Here is a 24736-nt window from a genome sequence, read left to right as displayed (position 1 = left end):
TTTGAGCGCTACACTTTATAAGCGTTAATATAAATACAATTTTGCCACATTTAAAAAAAATATCCGAGTAAAAATGAATTATGAAATTATATAAGATTATATATGGCCGTAGTTGAATCCGAAATTTCGAATATAAATTAAATCCAAGTTTTAGATATAATTATATATGGTCATATATGATAAATCTTATATGCTTTTTTTCTCTACTCTTTATTAATTGAAAAAAATATAATGTTAGAAATGAATACCGCATCAATAAATAAAAGCACAATATGTGGCACATTTAGACAAATATTACATATATTGTAAAAAGACGTATACGGTTATACGCATATATACTCGGTTATATTAATTTTGCTTTATAAATTACATCTTTACAACTAAGTGCATTCAGTAAGCTCATAAGCACAAACAAAATATAACAATTATAACAGTGTCATATCAGATAGTCTTGTACTTATTAAATATTAAATACTGTTTTCTCTCTTTCTCTCTCTCTCATTCTCCGTGTGTAATTGTAGTAAAACAACAAATGTACAAAAAACCACAGCCGATTAAGTCGTATTTTTCTCTTAATATTTTTGTAACAAGTCTTGGTAACTTTATATAAGCATTCCTCAGACTCCTCAGATACTTTTTAATAAATATTAGAATTTTAAATAGTAAAATTCATGACATAATATTATAAAATTTGCAATAATTATCGATTTTCTAGTTAATGACGATGTCACGATGATGAATCTACTCATTAACATCAACAATATATTGCAGTAACTATTTAATTACTTATAACTATTGACAGGAATTCATTTTTACAACTCATATGCAGAGTGTATTACAAAATTCTATCGATATAAACTGTCAAGGATATATCTATTAATAAAATACATGTATCAAGAAAAAAATTTATTGTTTTTGTCGACAGAATTTTGTAACATTCTGTATATATAGAGTGAGGCACTTGTTTTTTATTTGCTCACCCTTAATAACGTTTTTCTGATTAAAATTCCTAATTTAAAAAATAATTCAAAGTTGTCTTTAAAAAAAAAAAAAAAAAATCAGTTCTTCAGAAACAGGTTTTCTCTTGTTTTTCCACCACATAAGATATTCTAAAATAAGATAATTGTACGATAGCAATTTGAATAACCTTCTATGAAATGTAACAAATAAATAGCTACTTTATAGCAAAACAAATACAAATATATCTTCAAAATTTACTGCTAGTTAAAAGAGATACATACAATATTGCACTGAGCATATGTGATACAAGAATTAATAGTAATATTCAGTACATATAATAAAATTTTAGTTGTATCGAAAACGTCAAATATTTGCCAAAAATAATTGCATTTAAGGGAATATAATTTAATAATGCACTCACACACATACATACACATATACGCGCGCGCACAATATAAAATTTTAGAAAAACAATACAGTGATAAAATGAAAACTTAAGATATGTTGGAGAGTATATGAGATATTCTTTTTAGTAACATATAATTTAAAAACGGCTAGATAACACAAATTTAAAAATCACTGAATACATAAATTTAAAAATATAAATCAAACATTTTTTTATATACATTTTTAACGATTGGGAAATAGAAACATTAATTTGTAATAACCTTAATGTGTACTTATCTCTCCTGTACATAAACGTATTTGCTTGCGTTCGTATAAATATTATTCTCATGTATTCGTTTATATTTTATGTACATACAAATCTGTTTTGCATAGATTCGGATTCTGGATGTTTGCACTTCACATTCTATTTCGTATAGTTGCCATAACTTTTTTTTCGTAGCTATCGTCGAGTTACAGTAGTGTGATGAACATGTACAGTGATGTATATTCCATTTTGTAGATGTAAAATGCAAAATAATATCGATTCTTATAAAAGTTTTCCATAGCGATACGTTATGGTGTAGAACCATAATATGCGCTTTTCTAAGATTACTCTGTGATGATTCTTTTATCTACACATATATAAAATACTTATACGTTAGAATAGAGTTGTTCGCACAATTGGCAAGACTTGCCATTTTCTTATGTAATAGAGAATCTCATTTAATAAAGGAAACGATTTGCCGGGACGTCGATTGCACCGCGACAGCTACTAGGTGGCGGATTATCATCGTCGGAATTATTATGCTGTCTCAAAGATCTTATTGGAAGTTGGCTGCGTTGCGTTGTTATCGCTCGGCGTCTCAGCTCCTCTATGTAATCTGTAGTGTCATTCGCTATCAGTTCCTGTATATGTTTACTCAGAGTCGACAATTCGGGCTTGTCGTCCTCATAGATTCCGTCGCGGACTCCCGATTTTTCATAAAACAATATGTAAGGTGTGTCAGGCGGTTTCAAACTTTTGAAGTCTTCGAACGTAGTCTGAGTTACAAAGCTGTCATTAAATTTGTACCAATTCTGCTTAGAATCACAAGCATATGTGAAATAATGTCCGTAATCCATACTATATCCAGAATGCACGACAGCGGCATATAAATGATATGTCTCGGCTGCAGTACACGGTATTGCCGATACTGGCAATCGTATGGTATCGTTATATACCACTTTGTGCCGAAGTTTCGTCCTCAATCGCGTATCAAAATCGTATCGGAAATGTTTTAACGTCAGAACCAAATGCGCGGGTGCCTGTAGAATTGTAATGATTCTTTGTGCGTCGCACAATTTCGTACATTTGTCACATCGATACTTGTTTTCTCCCGTTAATTTCTCCGGCGTGAGATAATAGTTGATGAGATCCTGAACGGAAACTTCTTGATTTTCTTGTATTTCTTCGGGAAAACACAATTGCAAATCGCGAAATTTGTCCGTATTGCGAGAACTAGTATCACATTGTGCGCATTGGTATGTGATTTGACATTCTCCACCTAGTACTCTATGAACAAGTGATGTATATGTGCCCGTTTCTTCACCACCCACGGATTGTATACCGCTGTCCGTCGAATCTGAATGAGAATCGCTGAGCCGCTGTCCTAGCTCTTCACCTGTTACATAAACAAAATATTCAAGTTACAAATAAAATATAACATGTAATGTAAAAATAAATAGAAAAATCGGAAGATTTTACGTGCACGAAACGTAATTTATTTATATATAAAAATAAAATTATCACACCTCGTGTAAAGTCCGCCAATGATTGTGTTTTCCGTTGCAACGCCAAACCTTCCGTTAGATCTTCTTCAGTTGTCCAACGTTTAATACCTTTTGTTGATTCCATTGGCAATGTTACATTATCTTCTTGCTTCTCGACTTTACATTTAAGAGTTGCCGTGTTATCATTTCCTCCACAGTTTGTATTAGCAGATTTTTCTTGCTCATGCAAAACATCCAACAGATGGCTGTAAAAAGAAACAATTTTATTAATAAAATTGTTTCTTTTGTAATAAAATTTGTAATAAAATTATATTTAATAATAATATCTAGATTTTATTTGCCATTATGTGTACAGAAATGACAAATAAAATTTTTTCTTTAACTGTTATATAGTATTAAAGAGTAAAAAAATATAAGCAAAAAAATAATATATTTACCAAAGAAATTCTGAACTGTCCTGCTGCTGTCCAGGTAGAAAATATGTAGGTCGTGAAGCTCGTAATACTTCAGTAGGCGCCAAACATATTCTCTTAGAGTATAATAATAATGCAAATAAATTTTGCAATTTCTCCAGCAAGGGCGTTTTTCCAGCTTCATTTAAAGGACGATAATTTAATACTTCTTGGCAAAATTGTCTGGTCATTAATAAAGCTTGCAGCACACTATTCATATAGCAGGTGTTTCCAAGATTGGAGAGTCCAACTTTTCCAGACAATGGCCTTTCTGGTTCCACAATTGGTTCAAACTCTTTCGTTTCATCTATCCATACTGGCTCCCTATAAAGCTCTCTGACAACTTGCATCCGTGGTGATACAGGGTAATTCTCTGCATTTCCACATACTGGTATACAAGTTGAGAATCTTTTATTATATACTTTCATAATATCTACTAAATTCTGTATACATTCCTTACTAGAATCCGAATCTTCCTTCATCAAATCTTTTATCAATGCTGGTATCCTTCTGACTATACTTTGAACAACTGACAATGAGCTTTGCCTTTTTAAAATGTAAAATATAATATTGGAAGCATTCTGGCGAATTATTGGTATCAACAACACTTTGCACATTAACATTACTATGTCTACCGAGGATTCTGTAAGCTCAAGAAGAGTGGAATATTTGTGTTGTTTCTCCAAACCACGTATAAACTCCATTATCCAAACGCTAAGTCGATCTTCACGCCATTGAGGAAGCCAATTGCATAAAACTTTTAAGGCTTGCACTAATTGATGATCAGAATGAGATTGGGACAGAATCCAATCTACTGCCTGTGGTATAATGGAAGATTCCACCAATTGCAATATAGCAGCAAGGCCTGGACCTGGCTCCTGTTTTCTGTTTGTATCCGAGATAATATTGTATAAGGTTTGAAGACAAGTAAACATTAGAATGTCACGTTCTCCGTTTTTTGTATTCGAGCATAGTATTTTGAGAAAATGCTGAATCTTGGTAGTGTTGTCGTAGAAATCTACAATTTTTTTCGGCTCCAAGGGCATTTGGAAGGAAGACAGGGTCATGACTATCGCTTCGCAGAGTTTTGTGTGATTCGCCGATCTGGGCAGATACACTCTATTATTCGCCAATGTGTTCAGAAGCTCTGTCAATTGCGACATGTCACCGATGTCAGTCTTTCGTAGCAGCACGGCAACATCGTTGGAAATTGGATTGACATTGAAACGTTTTTCAACTACATACGCCGACATCCACGCCAAGATTTTCGGCACCTCCGACACGTTGTGTACGTGACTCCTGAGAATATCCCTCAACATATCCTCGCAATCGATCAGCTGGCTGAATTCTCGATTGTCCCGCAGATTCTGCAACATCAGCCACCCGTCGCTGATGGCCGCGTCGTTTCCTGACACTATTAATTTTAAACAACGTCCGATGTCGTTCTTCAAAATGTGCTCGGTATCCATCTCGTTGTCCAAGACGTTCTCGAATTTCGCTACAACTTATCCTTAACTTAGGATCAACAACGAGAATTACCATTAACCTTCAATCGATGATAATTCACGTGAAAATCAAAATGATTTTATGTCGGTGAAAAAGTATGAAGGAAGAAAAAAAAATAGGAAGTACTCTGCGCCATAAATTACATATGTCATTCGAGATGATTCTTTAATGAAAAAAAGATGCGGCATAATGGAGAATTCACACATACTGATGTATCTCATGTGTTCGATATCCAATAAAAGAATTTGTTTTCTAGGGATGAAGATCCCGCGTTTTCTATTGAATCTAGTGTGATTCTAGCGTGATTTTTCATTAGCGTAAATTCTTTATTTTATTGTAGAATAATATTCATATAAATATATAAATAAATAAATATAAATATAAATATATATATATATATATAAATATATAAATATATATGAATATATATATATTTATATATGAATTAAAATATCCACCAATCGTGATATTGCATCTTAAAGAGGATTTAGTAAATAAAGAAATTCCTTTCAGGGACACGACGATCGATCGAGTTGGCAACGATGCGAGTCGAGTTTCGAGCTTGGAGCTCGTTCGGAATGGAGCGCGAGAGAGGAGCGGCCAGGAATAGCAGAGAGTACGCGAGTCTAGCCGTTCTGTTAAATGAGTGCCTGGCAGAGGAGGTGTTCGACTGAAGGCGACCCTATCGTACGTACGACCGCTCCCTCCGGTAACTCGGCAAGACCCCGAGATTCGACAATAAGATTCGGACGCGGGAATACAGCCGCGCTAATCTCTCATATATATATATGGAGCGGGTTGACGGGAAACGCCTGTTTCACGTGCCGAATCGCGCGCAGTGAACGCGAGTGTGTGCGTGTTACATAGTGGAGTCGTCGCCGTCGTCGTCGTCGCCGTCGCCGTCGCGTACACGAAAAAGGGCGGCGAGGTGCGAGATACGAATAAGGGAGCGGTGAAGAGCAAAGAAAAGAAAGATAGATAAGATAGCTAGAAGGAGCGAAAGAAAGACAGAGAAAGAGAGAGAGAGAGAGAGAGAAAAGACGGAGCGAGTGAGAGAGCGAGTAAATGAGTGAGTGACCGTGTGCGTATCGTGCGGAGCGTCCGTTTGCATGTGTGCGCGACCGCGCGCGTGTGCCAAGCAAGAAGAAGAAGAGGAAGAGGAGGAAGAAGAAGGAGAGAAGCCCGTGGCGCGCGCGACAAGAGAAGTGATTATAGGAGAGCTGCTTGCTGTTGCTGTTGCTGTTGCTGCTACTGCTCTGCCTTTAAGAGGAGGAGCGCGGTCGAGCGCTCTGACGAGCGCGTCGTGCTTTTTACCCTCCGCCGTCCGCCGCCGTCGTTGCCGCCGGGGCAATGTCTCTCGAGACACGTTCGAGCTCGGCCCTGTTCAAGCGAGCGGAACAGCTCAAGCGCTGGGAACAGTCCGAGACAAATCGCGAGCCCGCGCAGCCGCGCCAAGTCGCGCGCAAGATCAAGTTCTCCGCTGACTGCGTGTTCCTGGCGGCGTGCGCGGCCAGCGACAAGGAGGAGGTCGTGCGTCTACTGCAGAAAGGGGCGGACATCAACACCGGGAATGTTGACGGTCTCACCGCGCTGCATCAGGTAAGGGTGTCCTCCAGGACCGCGAGAGCGGTCATGCGAGGGGTGCATGGGTCTCCGGCATCCCGTTGTTTTTGACAGTTTCTTCGAACGCGCGTCCTGCTTCCTTTAGATGTGTTCTCTTTCTTTCTGTCTCTCATGAGAATGTAACTTTGCAAGATGGCTACAACGAGCTCCAGCTGTCTAATTGGAGTATTGTTCGCGGAGATCCGTCACGTATATATTGACATATATCCATGAGATTGTCAACGAAAAGGATTTGACAAAAGGAATACATAAATGTTCTTCTCTCGGCTCGATTTGATTGTAGAAGTATCACTTTAGAATCAAGAGGTATAATCACCACGATACGGTATCTGCTCTCAACTATTAATTACTCTTTCCGTATATTAGTGAGGAAGCAACTTGTGGCAATAATGTATCTTGTGTAACGAAAACACGCTAACTTAACTGCAGGATATTTTGACATATTGAGTTACGATGTCAGTTACGATGATCCATGCAATTAAAGTATCAGTGAATCTGAAAATATTTTGATTTTCTGTCTCTTTCACCGATTATTTTCTAATATTTATTTTGTAATGTGTAATTAATATTTCGTTCATTGAATTTATGTTTTATTTTGATATGCAATATTATTGAATATTAATTGCCATTCATTTTGTTTATCCCAACAAAAATTCAAATTTTCTTGTAAAATATGATTCATTTATTACATTATATACATTTCATTATTACATTATATACAAGCCAGTTAGTTAGATTAATTGCACTAAAATTTTGTGACACTAAATTCTGTGAAACTTTCTGTGAAGTGACTTTTTATGTCATTTTATTTCGAATGATGTGAGAATCATAAAATTACTGAAATCACTCTTACATTTTCTAAAATCAGATTAAGATGATAAAATCTTAAGCATAACTATGTATTTCAAAAAAATTCATTAAGCTTTATCTCACACAAAAATATCTCTATTTATTTTCTCTAAAAGTCTACTATCTAATTATATTAAAAGAGATATATCATGTCAATCCTTTAGAAAATTTTTGTTTTTCTGCATTTTCAAATTATCTGATTCCTGCAGTTTTTAAATAATTTTTTAAATTATAAAAACTTAATATTATTATAAGAAACATTATTTATATTTTTTATGTGTGATTTTTATTATTATTTTTATTCTATTCTATTATTTTTATGATTGTTTATGAGAAATTTATTTTATAATTTGTTTTTCCTTCTATAAAGCATGTTAATAATTAAACATTTTTATTATATATGTGTGTTGTGCAATACATGTCCAAATAGTCTTCAACTTATATGTAAACTGTTGGAGTAAAACAATTGCTAAGCCCAACATATTTTGATATTATTTTGAAAATTGAATGCATGTTGTACAAATTGTGTATATAACATTTGGTTAAAACATTATTAATAATTTATAATTATAATTGTACATTTATTTAATAATTTAAAAGGTTTTAATTATATATCAATGCAATTATTTATCAGTATTTGACTTTAAATATAAAAAAAAATAAATCCTACTTATTTTCTTATTAGAGTATCTATATAATTATATAATTATATATAATTTATATAATTGTATATAAATATAGTTAACGTTAAAAATTATGAAAAAATTTGGATAGATTAAATTCTAAGGATTTTTTATATTATAATGAAGTCTCTGTTTGTCAATTTTATGCTTAACTCTTTTATAAAAAAAAAAAAATATTTTTATATATGTTAATTTTTAAAGCATTTGTAATTCTAATGGAGTTCTCTGATAACTCGCTGTATAGAGCTATTTCCTTGCCACACTGGCAACGATTTTTTTCGCGAGTAGTAAGCTTTTATGAGTAGCCTATTTCTGGGTGTTTCTAAAAGCTGGCACAACTGGGCAATCCGGGGCAGCTTGTACATACATGCCGTAACGGTTATTACAGTATGTAGGTAATTAATGAGGATACATTAATGAGAAGGTCGAAACAGAATTTCTAATACAGAAAAAATAATTGTATCATAAGTCGAGAAGTAATTATATACATAAGAAATTTTTTGAGAAGATTGTACTTTTATGTTAAAATAATAATATAATTTTTCATTGTAAAATTACAGAACAAAATGATACAAGATATATTTGATATATTTTGTTAAAGTAAATTTTTAAATTTTCTTATATTAAATTATATTTTGTTTTATATTTTTTAAGTAATATATTTTTAATATCTATTTGCTAATTCAATTAACAATTATAACGATTTCAACGAAAAGTAAAAAATATAAGTTTAATATAATGATATAAATGTGACGATATATATTATATTGAAAAACTTATTTTCTCAGCTTTTCAAACTTTAGTCTGAAAATGTTATAATTGTTAATTATATGAATCGTTAAATGGTATTAAAAAAAATTATATATATAATAATAATAATAATAATAATAATAATAATAATAATAATAATTGATAATCAGAAATTGATTATTCGAGTCTTTTTCAACTTTTGGAACATTTTCCATAAGGTGAAACGATATTTATGGCCGTTATTTAAGTAAGGAGGAAGTTAAGGTATTTCATGGATTTGCGAAAATAGAATGTGAAAATACATCAGGCATCAAATGCTATTTATAGCTCTCTGTTAGAAGTCGCAGGCTGCAGCATCTGTGTTCAGTTTAAATCCTCTGTGTCTAGCAATGTGTTGTAATATGTACCTACTTTTTTTTTTTTTGCTTCGGTAATATGAAACTGCAGGAATTTGCACACATTGATGCGAAGAATGATTCACAAAAATATATTTTACCATATGCAAATTTAATCTATATAAAAAGATCACTTGATTATTAAATAGTGACAAAGATAATTAAGTGTATTTATGTGATAAGTATTTTATTTCTATATTTTATTCCATGATTTTGTAAATTTAGAACTCTGCTGACAAACTTAATGTTTTATAATATCTTTTTTATGAATTTTATGATTTAAATTTGTCATATCTCTTATGGCTAAATGTTCCATCATACATTTCCATGCAATTGTGTAATGTTTGCGATTAGGAAAGTAATAACGTACTCGAAAATCTAACATTGTATTTGTAACATAACGTCGATTTAAACCTTGGATCGCGACCAGATCGAGCAAAATCGGCAGTCCCGATGCCGGGATCTCGAAATACATCTTGCCAATCGTGCACGCTTTTCATCCTTCTTGTTTGACTCGTATATACTCATGCATATCAATACATAATCAGCACATATCATATTCGTATTATATTTGCATTATATTATTGTAATCGCTATATATAATTAGGCCTGCATCGATGATGACCTGGATATGGTGGAGTTTTTGGTGGAGCAAGGAGCGGATATCAATCGTGGAGATAACGAAGGATGGACACCCTTACATGCTACGGCATCTTGTGGATTCATATCTATTGCCAAGTGAGTTAAAGAATTATTACACAATTACAAAAAAGATATTTTTCTATATATTTTTTATTTATAAATGAGTGTTTAAGATTATAACGTTTATCATATTTATTGTAATAAATGAGAATATGTTTTTTTGAACAGATACTTAATAGAACAAGGATGTAATCTGGCAGCAGTTAACAACGATGGTGAACTGGCGCTGGATATTGCAGAAAGCGACGAGATGGAAGACATGCTCCAACAGCATATAAATAAAGCAGGTTTGTATTTATATATGTATATTTGCAGGATGTCTATAAGGCGTAGTGCGTAAAACTTTTAATTATAGATTTTCGAGGAAAATCACAGCTGGAAATTGTAGTTCCGAAATATTCGTGCTACGGTAATTTAACCGAGCGATCTAATTACATAAGTGGCAAAAAATTAATTAATGGCTCTTTTTGTTTCTCTCTATTGTTTTCTCTCTATATATTTATATTTATTTTTAGACAAAAACTTTATGTCATTATAGATGATCAACATCTAAAATACTGAACATTTATCTGTAACTTATTGTAATCGGTTAAAAATTTGCGCGGTCAGACATAGCAAATCGCATATTGGCCAAGATTTCCTCTTTCATTGACCTCTTTTCGTAATATTGATATAATTTTACATACAATGCAGAGTACCAAAATAGTTTCTTAGGAATTGTCTGCTTATATATGGTTTATTCGTATTTTGCATATGCAAATATTAATTTTTTAAATAGAAATTTTAATATTAGATATTTTCTAAGATGTCGATATCAAAAGCGCTCTTTTCTTATAACAACATATAATTGAATTTATCGATAAAAATTAAGCTTAAATATATTTTTGAAATACCAGATTTACTAAATTAAAAAAGATAGTTGAATATGAATTGTATAATAAACTTACAGGTATCGATTGTGACCAAGCTAGAAGTGAAGAAGAACAGTCCATGCTGAATGATGCAAAAGCTTGGCGGGCAGGTACACCAGGCAAGGATTCTGTACATCCTAGATCAGGAGCTACTGCACTTCATGTTGCTGCTGCCAAAGGCTACATCAAAGTCATGCAGTAAGAGTGTTATACCTGAATTAAAATATTATTTAATATATTGATATATTACTTAAAGAAAGTGTATACTTCTTATATTGAAAGTGTAGTGTGTAATGCAACAAAACATTAAAATTATTTTAAAAGTTTTACAGTTTTTTTTTATATAATAAAAATAAATTTGTATATGTGAAATCGAGTTTTTTTATTGAGCTTTTTTATACTTCTGTGCAGCATATTACTACAAGCTCGATGCAATGTTGATGCACAGGACTTTGATGGCTGGACGCCTTTGCATGGTGCGGCACATTGGGGTCAATTGGAAGCTTGCAAACTTCTTGTTGAGAATGGCTGTGATATGGATATAAAAAATTATGCTGTAAGAGAATAAATTTATAATAATTGTATAGTATAGGTTACATTCAGATTAGTTTAAGTTGATTCTAGACTGGTTCTGGTTAACTCTAGGCTAATCCAATTTAAATCCAGACTTAGGCTGCTTAAGATAAATACACAAATGTTATTATAAAGTATTTTTTTTATTAGTATCTTGCTTTTAGGGCCAAACTGCTTTTGATGTTGCTGATGCAGACATCCTCAAAGCTCTTGAAAATCTAAGAGAACAACAAGCACTCATAATAAAAGAAAATCCACAAACAAATAATAAGAAGCAATTGTCTATACCAAAGAAACGGTACGCGACAAAATACTCGTAAATAATAGAATATGAAACATCAGTCTTTTATTTTAATGTACCTATTATTACAGCGTTTCAACTAGTGCTGATAGTGCGGTAATGGCACAAGAATCTGCAGAGATCTTTGAAGAAGAAACACCAAATAAAGTTAAGAAGGTTGAATTGGAGATTCAATCTGACAAAGACGATTCCAGCACTAGTACAAACAGCGACGTTGGTAAGTTCCTGTTTGCATTATATCTTGCGACATACGATCTGCACGTTTTTTCAAAAAGAGGTGGTTACTTTAATAACTGTCTACTTTGCAATTTCCATGTTTATCTTTTAAGTGAGAAAAAGGAGAAAAGAATAATCATATTTTATAAAGTATTTTCACACAAATCTGTATATATTTCCTATTATCCAATTTTTCGAATCTAATCTTTATATACTGTTAACTGTAATCTGTATTTCTCATAACATTTGCTGCATGGACAGAAGCAACACGTGAAACACACATGGAAGAGAGTGATGGTGAAGGTGAATCTGAGACTAGCTCAGAATCACACTCTTCCACTTTCTCCAATCAATCTGATAAGTCTAACCATGTGACATGTCTTACAGATGACGGTAAGTTTGATCTGTAAGACTGTTTTCTTTTTTCTTTATATAAAACACTTTATAAATTATATTGCTTACTATTTATATATTATATGTATTCAGATTTTATATTGAGATATCAAACAAAATATTGGATTTTGTTTATTGTTTCACAGAGAGTCAGAGACTTTAAATTTTTTTTTTTTTTTTTTCAAAACTAATAGTGTAATAATTTTAATCAATTGTTTTGCAGAGAAGAAAAATAGAGTAAACAAAGATGAAACTGCACTCCATAGTCCAATATCTCCGGTCGAAACTAATAAAGTTCCTAATCAGGTATAGTAGTTAATTGCTTTAATAATGAATCAAATTTAATTTTATGTTCTATTGAATAATTTTCTACTTTGTTTTTTCTTCTAAGGCTCCAATATTGCCACCAAAACAACAGACTGATAATAATGAAGAAGGTGTTGTACCATCTTGGAGACGTTCAGGTTCCTTTCGAAATAAAATGCAAAATACTGAAACTACTAATTCTGTATCTAGTAAGTTCATATATTTCAATTACATTTCTCATTTTTTAGATTGAGCTTTTTTACTTAATCTTATGCATGTGTAATCATTTTTCAGAATTCGAAGATAAGGATAACAACCTTAAGATACCAACAGTACCAAATAAAGATAGTGGAGAGCCTGATGTGGTGTTAAGAAGAACACATAGTTTCGAAACAGATGAAAAGTGAGTATAATTAAATTCTTTGCTTCGCGCGCCATTATTATTATTATTTAATTACAAATCTGCAGCTTTATATTTGTAGAAATATCAACTTTTTTTGTTAATAGTCAACAGATATTTAATGCTATTAACAGCTGTGCTATGTTCCAACTAAGACATTGTATTATATGCATATTTTGTGTGTCTGCATCTTAATTGCGAATCATAGTGTCTTTTTGTAATGTATGTCCCTATACTATCATGATAACTAGTGTAGAGATATGCATGGCACGGTAATGCATGTGATGCAGGTTTTATGAGCAGTATTTGGCATTACGTGCTCGCATCAAGGCGTTCTCGTGCCCTACCCTTCATCGCTGCAATGCAGCTGCTACTACTCATACCAATGCTACGACTCGTTCTGCATCTCTACGCGAAACACACAGGTACATGCCGCATGCTTCTAATCGATGTATACAGCTTTTATTTTTACAATACATATTGTAATTGTGTTAATTCTATATTTCAAATTGTTTAATACAATTATTCTGTATAATATATGGAATGTTGCAATGCATATTATATCATTTGTATTATTTAAGTGTGAGTTTTTAAAACATGTGGTTTTAATATTTGTTTTAAACATTGTAAATATGGAATGGGCTTTTAATGTGGCTTGCTATTTATTATCTTAGAGCTTAAAATTTTAAAATGCTTTAATTTAAAACAATAGTATTGATTGAATAAAAGTCTTAACTTTAACATATTTTGAACAATTTATTAATAAACATTTACATTTATATATAAATTTCAAAGGAGTAATTTCCTTTAATATTACACTATAATCCTAACGAATTTAAAGCAAATATGACAAAATGATTTACATAAAAAGGTAGAAAATTAAAATTTTATATACTTGCATCTTTTTGAGAAACAAATTTTAAAATATATATATATATATATATATATATATATATATATATATATATATATATATATATATATATATATATATATTTATCAAAGGGTACAACATTTTTTGTAAGATTTAAAAATTATTTCACTTTTAGTCACGAAAAGATGTATAAATAAGAAGATATTCTTATTTTTAATGTATGCTTCTCTGAATTTTATTTTAATATATTTTCTGATACTATATATGACATGTTTGTCATTAAAATATGTGCTATCATTAATATATTATTATATATTATTATATTATGCATATAATAATTATTATTACACATTATTTCTTTTTTAATTATTTATTTTATTTTTATACTCTAGAAAAAAAGACGTGAAATTAAATTTGGAATTGTCAAGACTGCCACAAGGAAGCAATACACTTTCACCAACATCCGCATCTAAAACATTGGCCTCAAGTTTACTGTCATCCATCACAACAACTACCACTGCCACCACAACAACAAGTCCTATTCCAGTCAATCAAATTCGCAGGTAAATAAATTTTTATATTAGATATATATAAATATATTCTATAAATCTCGAAATGTATATTTTAAATTTCATTTTACATCTTTTAATTTATTTTACAAGAGGCAAATGGATTGCAGTATTTTATGAACTATGTAAAATATTTGTCAAATTTTTAATTTTTTTTTACATATTGTCAAGTATTTGGTTAATATAGTGGTTAGATAATATTTTCATATTTTATTTCAATTTTTTACATACAAAGAAAGATTTCATAATATTGTATGCTCCAGAGTGCTTGATATGTCTTAAAGTTTTAAAAATTTCAAGTATATATGTATTTTTTTTTGTCATATAATTGACATTATATAAAATTTCGGATATTCCCAAAGTGCGTACAAGTATTAAACACTTATTTACAATATCAGAATACATTATTACACATAATTTACAATTATTGCACATAATTTACATCTATATTTTTACATTTTGTATTGTGCATTATATAATATGAATGTGGCTGGATAGTGTTCAACCAATGGAAGCTGCATCTACAGTTGTATCAAATACAAATAATGCAGTAACAACTGCTCCTGGAACTCCCACTACACCAGGCGGGAGCAAGCTAAGTCCAGGAAATATCTTCAAGAATTTCTTCAAGTGGGTACTCACTCTCCTCGGAAGATTCTCCTGAAATATGACTTTGCATATATACATATATATATATCTTCAGATGTTTACGTGTAATTTATGTTAATTTGCTGGCAGTAGCATGAAATTCTGCTTTTGCAGTGTGATTATTTCTTTTATTTGCATATTAATCATTCTATATTTGAATTTTACGATAGTTGTCTCATTCACAAGCAATCACACATTTGAATTCACCCAATTGTCGAAATGTTACACGATTATAATCGACAAATTGACATACTGTTACATATAAATACACTTTATTCGATTTTTGTATTGGTAAATATATAAATTTGTAGATGCACTGTGACACTCTCATCAATCCACTGCAACACAAAGGTCCATTGATATTCTATGGAAATTATTTATTGGAACAATTTTTTTTTTGTGTGTGTGTGTGTGTGTGTGTATGTGTGTGTGTTTGTGTGTGTGACATTAAATATATCTTTACTCCTTTAATTTTTTAATTAATTGAAAAATTAATATATTTTACTGCAGGGAAAAAATTGAATTTTTATGTAATCATGACACCAAAGATACATCTGGAACACACAAAGAAGATATATTAATTATATTTTACAGGGATATATGCATTTATTTTTGCTGGTTTTGTGAAATTTTAATATAGCTTACAATTGTATTGGACATCATAATGCTTACTAAAAATTTGTTTTTTACATTGCACAGATAAAACGACCTGACAATATATTGTACATTTTTTGTTGCAATTTGTAAGCTTGCAGATATTTTTTCATCTCATGTATTATTGCGTATATATGTACAGATCCTTTGTTCCGCCGGTACGTGATGAGGAAAGTGAAACGCAAAGGAAAGCCCACGCAAAGAGAGTGAGAGAAACTAGAAGATCAACTCAAGGTGTGACATTGGACGAGATCAAGAGCGCGGAACAATTAGTCAAGAAGAAGCAACAGAACAACGAATCACCGGCAATAACGTCATCCACGCAGGTAAAGATCGTATCAATGTTTTTATCATGATGATTGTCTTATCAATTGATTAGAGAATGATTAATCAAACATGGAACTGTACTGTCTGGAAGAATTCTTCTCAAGCAGTGTATAATAGTGTTAAAAGAGACGCTCTCCTTTATCTGTATGTGAACAATGATAGAGAGTGAATATGAAAATATAGTGCGGCATATTAATTACATATTAAAAGAAAAAACAATTTTTTTTTAACGAAGAAAAAAGATTTTTTTTTTTTGTAGTTATACCGATGGTGACTTTGGATATTTCCAGCTTTTAAATGTATCATATCGCAATTTGGAAACTGGGATTGTATTCAGTGTCAAAAAAACTACTAGAAAAACGATTATCCTCTTTCTTATGCTTGAAACAAAAATTATTTTTTGTTGATGTGTTAATGATTGTGTGCAAATAAACAAAGACATACGACGATTAACTGTATTTTTAAATGGCTTCCATGAAATACCTGTGTTGTTTAAAATTGAAAGTACATATATTTTATTTTTTATTATATTCTTATATACAATTATATAAAGTCGAGACGATGCACGAAATCGATACATTTATTTATTTTTTTTTTAAATAATACAGCCTGCAACTACCGTCAGCAATACAGCTTCGATCACAGCTACAATAACAACCGCAACCTCAACTACTGCTACCGTGACTACTGCAAATAAAGTAGAAGAATCAAATTTGCCTGAAAGACGACCATCTTGGAGATTAAGGGTAGACAATGGAAGCAAGGTCTGTGCGGTATCTTTCACGAAATTATTTTTTATCTATGTTTATTTGCGCGATTATCCGTGCTATAATCGGTGCTACGCCGCAATATATTACAAGATACAAAATATGATGAAATTCAATCGTGACAGTGAAAGCGAAGCATCACAAATGTCCTCATAAATCAAGATTTGTAATAACATTGTAATTTGTTATGTAGTTTCAGTTAGAAGACGCTAATAATAAATCTAACGACAACACAACGGCCTATATGAGAAGACCGTCTGGTGGAACTGGTATACCTAGACCATCATCAGCGCCAGTGGAAACTATTGCTACTAGTAGTACAGAAACCACAATTACTTTACCCCTTAGAAGATCGTTAAAGCAATCTGATGATAAAGGTAAAAATCTATAGAATAATTAATTAAACAATATAAAACTCGTCACATATTTTTTAAAAAATTAATAGAAAGACAAAGTTCTATACAACATTGGCAATTGTTTATATAAAAAGTCGGAATTATGTTATGTTATAGAACAAGATAAGGAAAATGATAGTAGAAACGCACAAGCTACACAGGCGGTTATACAAAGGAGACGTAGGCCTAAGAGAAGATCGACGGGCGTGGTCCACGTGGATATGGATGTTAGTAACAATTTTATAATAAAGTTATTTAAAAAGTTGTATTGATCTTTTTTTAAAAATGTTCTAAATAATATCACACGAGAAAATAAGAAAGAATTGTATATTTGAAGAGAGAAAAAATAACATAGATTTTAAAAAGACAAACAATTAAATCTAGTCATATAATCTAGTATATAATGAAAATTATTCCAGAAATTATTTAGAAATTAAATAAATGTGCTTAAAATATGTCTGGCATGTTTTCTGTTATAGGAAATCGATCCAGAGAAACAAGATGTAACTGCTGGCGGTGACTGTGATGATTCCAAGATCAATCACAATGAAGTAAGTAAATTAATTTTTTTTTTTTTAGTTTAGAATTTTGTAATCTCTATTATATAATATGTCAACTTTAACTTTAATAGACTATTATTATTCGAAATATATGAAGCACTGCTTGAAATTGAAATAATTTAATTCAAAATAATAAAGATAAATTAAATACGCGCGAATAATAAACTCTGGCTGCTGCATGATGGACGGATACCGCCGATCATCCAAAGTATATCATTTTTGCTCCTTTCGGTTTTTTATTTAACAAACTCTTTCGACGCCAAAGTGTCTGTCTGAATTTCGATTTACGAATCTGTTGTCATGGATTTACTAGACATGTGCCAAGAAGCCAAAATTGGATAACACGCAGTTATATGACGCAGAGAGAAATACGAGGCTCGCAGGAAAGAGGAGGAGGAAAGTGTACGAATGATGAGGCATCATTTCATTTTGGCTTCGACAAGTTTCTGAAACTTCGATTATTGAACATGTTGGACAATTGTATCACAAATATCGAGAAAAGAACAAATACTCTTTATTTTTGCTTTGGAAGAAAGAGCTCTTACACAAAGTTCCAGTGTAACTTTTTTATTCACCGGGTATAAACGAATTTAGTAGGCTACCGGAGCTTGATGTTATTTTTAGCTTCTTGAAAGAATAACTTTTATTTCGTACATTCTTGATAAAAATAGTTTATAATCTTTGGTTCTATTATCTACGCGTTCGATATTTTATATAAAAATATATAAAAAATATATATATATATATACAATAATCATGAGACTAAGACGCACGTCACACATAATTTTTTTTAATCTTGAAATAAATATTATTGCTCTTTTTTTAATATAAAATTATTAAATTGACTTTAAAGTAGCAATGGCAAAATTTTGTCCCGGAAATTTTGATCGGTAATTGAAATAAAAAGAGATGATCATGAACATGACCCAACCGTGTCTAAAAGTATTCTATCAATGTGTTCGGAATACAATTCGACACTTTGACATTTAGAATCGTATACGTATCGTTTGCTGCTCATGAATATCGCTAAATGTCTTTTTCAATCTTCTGTCCATGATAGACAGATCATCAACTATATAACTGCTATATAAATTTTACATATGACAGATTAATATTATGAAAGTTATATACTCATACTCTCTTGTTTTTCAATTTTCTTGAACTTCTTTTTAATGTAAAATTTGATATATCATACAATGTACTTAATGCACTTATAAATTTTAAAAAAATTGCTTATTTCATTAGGATTTATCACACATGTTAAAATGCATTTAAACTGCGATACAAACTGCATTTATTCTCCGAAACCTTGATATTTGTGTACGTCTTCGTGTGCATTCCAAAAATAGCGCATAGTAGTAATGCTTTAAAGCAAACTGTGTGCGAGAGATGTCTTGGATTCTCTTGCCCAGTCTCCATCAGTTTATCATCTGCTCTCCGTAGTACTGGATGTACGCGCTTTGCTCTAAAAATTATAAACCTTTTGCTATTGAAATACTGTGTGATAAAAGTTTTTGCAACCGTTAACGTATGAATAATGCGTAGAAATTGAGTGACGTGATTTGTAAAAAAAGGTGCCAATGCTGTAACGGCTCGTAATAACTTTGACGCAAACCATGTCTTCGTACAGAAAGGGAGCACATACTAAGCCAACAACAGCTGCGGGCTTGAGAGCTCAAGCGTCAACAAATGGGAAATCAATTTTTGGAAACAGGTCACGAATCGGTGGATTGCTTTCGTTGAATCAGAATAATTTAACATACAATTCGAGTTTATTGGGCACGAAAAATTCTAATCTATATTCCGGATCGAGTTTCTTGAATAAAAGCACAAAGAATAGCGATCTATTCCGTACAAGTCCGTATGTGAAATCGACGAATAGTTCGAATAATTCGAATTATCAAAATCTCTTCACTACATACGGTGGAACGAAAACGGGATATGGTGGTGTGACTATACCCTCTCACACAGTTGTCAATTCCTTGAATTTAAGTCCATCTCCCAGTTATAATTACTTAAACGTTCGCCCACACGTGCAAAAAACAGAGAGTTTTAGCAGATCTAAAATAAAGCCGAGTTTAAATATCAGATCCAGGAGTTCCAGTCTAACTAGTCTAACTAGTTCCGAGGGATACGTTGTAAGAGATTTTTCTTAATTCATATAAACACACATATCTATTAAAAAAATTAATTAATATTATTAAAAAATATATATATATACATATATAATTAATATAATTATTAATGAATATAATATATATAATTAATTAATATAATTTATAAAAAAAGGTTTATGCAACCAAACTTTTGGAAAAATCACTAAAAGTATTTTAGATTTGATTTTGAAACACCCTTATAAATATTTGTAATATTCTCGATAGTGCTAATATTACAAAATCTATAATCAGAATTTTTTTAAAGGAATTTAGACTAATGCATTTAATAAAAATTACTGAAATTTAACATTATATCTGTTTTAGAGCGGAAACGATCGTTCTGTGAGAGCTAATAGATTAGGCTCAATATCTTCATTATCATCAGAAGCATCATCAACACCAATCAGATTAAAATCCAATAATTCCGAAAACGGCGAATTAGACTATAAGAAATTATACGAGGAATCTCAAGCCGAGAACGAAAGGTTAAAGGACAAGTTGAAGCGTTCCGATGAACAATTGAAGGAAGTTAGAAGTTTATTGGAGAAAGCGCAAATCAACCAAAACAAAGTAATTCTTTCTGAGGCAGAAAAGAGAGAAAGGCGAGCAATGGAAAGAAAACTTTCGGAAATGGAAGAAGAATTGAAGGTAAGCTCAGATTTCAGTATTACTTTCTTTAATTAAAAAAAAAAAATGTTATTTATGTGATAGCAAATGGAACAAAAACATTTTCATATGTTGAATTAAATAATGACGAGACTGGACCAATTTTCTGTGATCTCTGTGTACGAATATACATATCAGTGTATACTCACAATTTTAGATTATGTTTTTTTTAGTTAGTTATACACCCGTCATCTCTTTTTGTTGTGTTGCTACAACTAGTAGCAGCAAGAAAATACTGATAATCCTTTTTGTAAAAAAGCGATCCGATTGCTTCGGTGCATCTATTTTGTATGCTTTTCCTTACCTATCATTTTTTACGGCGCTTTACTCTCTTTCTTTATCTCTACTCAGAGATCTACTTTAGTCTACTGATTGATTTTTCAATCGGGAAATAATTTCTATTCGCCCGTTTATATCTTTTCCCCTGTGTTCCGCTTCGCAGAATTTCTAGTATAGTCTAGCGGGAAGTTGCACACGGTTTTACTTATCTATTTTAACGAAATGGAATCAGTTGTATGTTTTGGAACTAGCAAAAAACAACAAAAGAAAAACAGTGGTGGGGTTTTAGGCTAATCGTTTAACTGTTTACAGCAATTACAAAAGCTCAAAGCTGAAAATGAGAGATTGAAAGCCGAAAATCGGGCACTTACCCGTGTCGTATCCAAACTCACCAATACTAAATAGGTAAAGAACACAATGACAGCATCTGCGTTAACGATAGACATCGTGTCTCACGTATAGCATTAATTAATTAATTAATTAATCGAATGATTGATTACAATTTCATGTTCCTCGACCGCCAGTATTAAAACCAAAAAAAAAAATACTACTCATTTACTTATTGTATAATTCAGCTTTATAAAGTGCATTCCGAAAGCGATCGTTAATCAATTTTTAATTAAACGACACTAGCAGCTTATACTTTTGTAAGAAAGAGACTTCAGGCCTAATACATACATTTCATCTTGAATATCATAATGAGCATTATACGATCGCATATCTCTCCTCTTACTAGTGTGATACTAATAGCACTTTTATCTTTGCAATATCAACGCGATTTTTAACGTGAGAGAAATTACATGTATAACAATTATATATGTATACGATTATTTAAGATCGTTGTAAAATTTCAACCGACAATTATAATGAATTATTCGCGACTGTTTGTGTGATGCATGTTATATAAACGCGAATTACTTAATGATATATTTACTAAAAAAAATCATTGCATAAGTTTTTTTTTAACAAGAAATAGGAGAACGCAGTCTGTCATATATTAAGATGCATAGGAATGAATATATAGATTCCGCAATTTTATAACTTTAGGAGAAACTTTTCCTTCATCAATAAAACCATCATTCAACATGCAATATAACATTTGTAAACTGAATGCTCCATCACCAAGCATCGATAATCATCTTTGGCACGTGTTACACATAAAAAACAAAATCATGACTTTGCAGCTGATTATTCTTTTGTTTCTGTTCATTCATCTTAATTGTAATTGTGTGACAGTTCCCGAAATATGTTCGATATGTTAAATTCAACACATTACTACACTCTTATTAACTTAGATCTTTATCCCTCTCTCTCTATCTCTTTCTGTCTTTCTCAGAAAGCATGTTAAATGTTAAATTGTTGCATTTTTATTGCACCTTACTTATTGACATAGATCTATTTTGCAAAATGGTCAATCCACAGATGAGATTGGCATTAATCTTATTTTAACTTTTGTACATAATGTTATATATTTATTATTTTTCTATGGTATGCATTAGAAAGCTTTCATAATCAATGATATTATTTTGTAGTGTTCTAAAAATGCTCGATAAGAAAATATGTGGCAAATGATAGTTGGTAATAATGATTTAATATCACTCTTTTAATATTTTTGTAAAATGCTTCTGAAATGGAACAATTAATTAAGTCTACACATCTTCTAAACATTGCTAAATTTAATCCGGTAATTAAGCCTCACATAGATTGTATCCGAGAAGATTAATATTGTCTTCCAACACAGATATAAACTTTATTGTATAAGATATTATACATATGAAGATTTATATATTACTTTTAAGTTTAAGTGTGTCAGATCTCCACAACTCTAGTCTATAAATAATTATGAAGAGAATTTAATTAGTAATTAATAATAGTGAAATAATCTATAAATATATAATTATAAAGAGAATACTTGTGTACAAATGCAATGATAATCAAAAGAAATAAAGTCTATGATGCTGCTGTTATATACAATACAAACATCATGAATTGATGAAATGCTACTTGCTCGATTCACTCGATCATTTTTTTCATTCTTTATCTGAACACATTTTTATTAATTTCTGCTAGTATACAATATACCCGAATATGAACTTTAATGATTTTTGGTTGCAGTAATACTTGTGAGTGCCTCTCTCTTTTTCCGTTTATCTTCCTGTTGTTTTTTGTGAGCACATTACTCCGTCCATAACGGCATCATTTCTCTTTGTATTCCTCTGTACAATGTAACTCCTCTGTTACGTTTTCGATTAGCACATAAGAATTAGTGTGACATTTTTCTTTCTAGGTGATGGACCAACTAAAATGCGAAAATCAGAGGCTAAAAGATGAAAATGGTGCCTTGATCAGAGTAATCAGCAAATTGTCCAAATAAATCTTGTAGTCTCAACTACACACCGCAATGAAATTTTAAATTGTTATATGTTACGATTTGTATATCGAAATGAATTGCTTTAATTATCGCAGCATTATTATCGCTAGTATTCTTACGAACGCACATCACGCTATCGATGAATTTATCCTTGTGCTAGTAATTTAACTTATTCCGATGAGATCAAATTATTAATCGCATGGCTGTGCCAAGGGCGAAAAAGATGTTACTCCTATTCTTAGACTGTGAATATTTGATTTTGTAAAAGACTTAGAGAAATTTTACTTTGCGGAATTATTTTTTAATATCTTATATATAGAAAGATAAATTTTACAATCCATTAAAATTAATCCGATACTTTATAATAAAAAAAAAATCAGATTTACTTTATATTTGACTTACTAGGAAGAAAAACTGTTGATTTTTTACAACTTGCTTTTTTTTTAACAAATCACGTTATCAATGTTGATTCTCTTTATAAGAACATTTTTGTATAAATATATAATAGACAACGGTGATGTGGCATTTTAATACCTGAGAGAATTTTTACCCACGGAGCAAGACTCTGAAATACTCTGACTGCAGACAAATACAGTAAAACGAGTCCATTTATTACCGAAGAGCAATAAACGATATATCTGTTTCGCTTGATTAAGTTATACAGCTGGTAAAGAAGGATGGAGTCACAAAGAACATGATCTTGCTACTCAAGTGGCCTTTCTCTGAAGACTGCAATTTACAAATCCTTCCATCATTGCCATTTTTGCAGTATAAGCAGAAATTTGATGCATGTACGGGAGAATAAATGTTTTTAATTATACTCTGTAATATTAATACATTTTCTTATATAATATCACAGATATATGTAAAATATATGTAAGACACATCGGGATTTTTTAATCCCCTTAAAGTGCTAAAATTACTATATGTTAAAGCTGTGGCTGTAAAAAAAACTTGAGTTCGAACTGTTGATGTGGTAGAATCTGTGTTATTATTTTTAATTATTTGTCTAATGTATGAAATGCTGTTACCTATTATTTTCTTATAGCATATTAATAAAATGATTGTTCAATATAAGCTCTGGATAAAAAGGAATTTATAAATATTGGATTATGGAATGTGTAAACTGACAGTTGGCATGTTTTCTAATGATATTATTGTAAACAATTGTAAAAAAAAAGGATGACTCAATGTAGTTATTTCGTAATGAAGTTTATTAGAAAATAATATTTGTGTAAATATTTAATACATAACTTACACAACACACGGATCTTAGTTTTATTTTATTATCTT

General features: G+C 31.2%; 2 protein-coding genes across 7 annotated transcripts; one reads left to right on the top strand and one right to left on the bottom strand.

The window, feature by feature from the left end:
• Positions 1-282: 282 nt before the first annotated feature.
• On the bottom strand, positions 283-5216 carry LOC126857499 (ubiquitin carboxyl-terminal hydrolase 35-like). Its single transcript, XM_050606963.1, has 3 exons — positions 3555-5216; positions 3139-3362; positions 283-3008 (listed from the first exon to the last, which is right to left on the bottom strand). Exons 1-3 carry the CDS (start codon positions 5036-5038, stop codon positions 2071-2073), a joined length of 2646 nt encoding a protein of 881 aa, XP_050462920.1. The 5' UTR covers positions 5039-5216; the 3' UTR covers positions 283-2070.
• A 451-nt stretch (positions 5217-5667) lies between these two features.
• On the top strand, positions 5668-24670 carry LOC126857230 (protein phosphatase 1 regulatory subunit 12A). 6 transcript variants are annotated; one of them, XM_050606441.1, is made up of 22 exons: positions 5672-6674; positions 9983-10113; positions 10246-10364; positions 11027-11186; positions 11400-11544; positions 11726-11859; positions 11934-12079; positions 12340-12471; positions 12695-12777; positions 12863-12986; positions 13072-13180; positions 13468-13602; positions 14444-14614; positions 15119-15250; positions 16065-16248; positions 16858-17013; positions 17210-17393; positions 17529-17638; positions 17891-17962; positions 20452-20775; positions 21385-21477; positions 23360-24670. In XM_050606441.1, exons 1-21 carry the CDS (start codon positions 6426-6428, stop codon positions 21475-21477), a joined length of 3093 nt encoding a protein of 1030 aa, XP_050462398.1. In that variant the 5' UTR covers positions 5672-6425; the 3' UTR covers positions 23360-24670. The 6 variants fall into 6 exon arrangements, with proteins under 6 accessions (XP_050462404.1, XP_050462398.1, XP_050462399.1 ...); XM_050606447.1 differs by lacking the exon at positions 16858-17013 and having other exon boundaries at positions 5668-6674; XM_050606442.1 differs by lacking the exon at positions 21385-21477.
• The last annotated feature ends 66 nt before the right edge of the window (positions 24671-24736 follow it).

Source organism: Cataglyphis hispanica, chromosome 21, assembly GCF_021464435.1.
Source record: "Cataglyphis hispanica isolate Lineage 1 chromosome 21, ULB_Chis1_1.0, whole genome shotgun sequence".
In the NCBI taxonomy this organism is placed as follows: domain Eukaryota; kingdom Metazoa; phylum Arthropoda; class Insecta; order Hymenoptera; family Formicidae; genus Cataglyphis; species Cataglyphis hispanica.
Note: the sequence above shows the minus strand (reverse complement) of the source record. Positions and strands in the feature narration are given on the sequence as shown.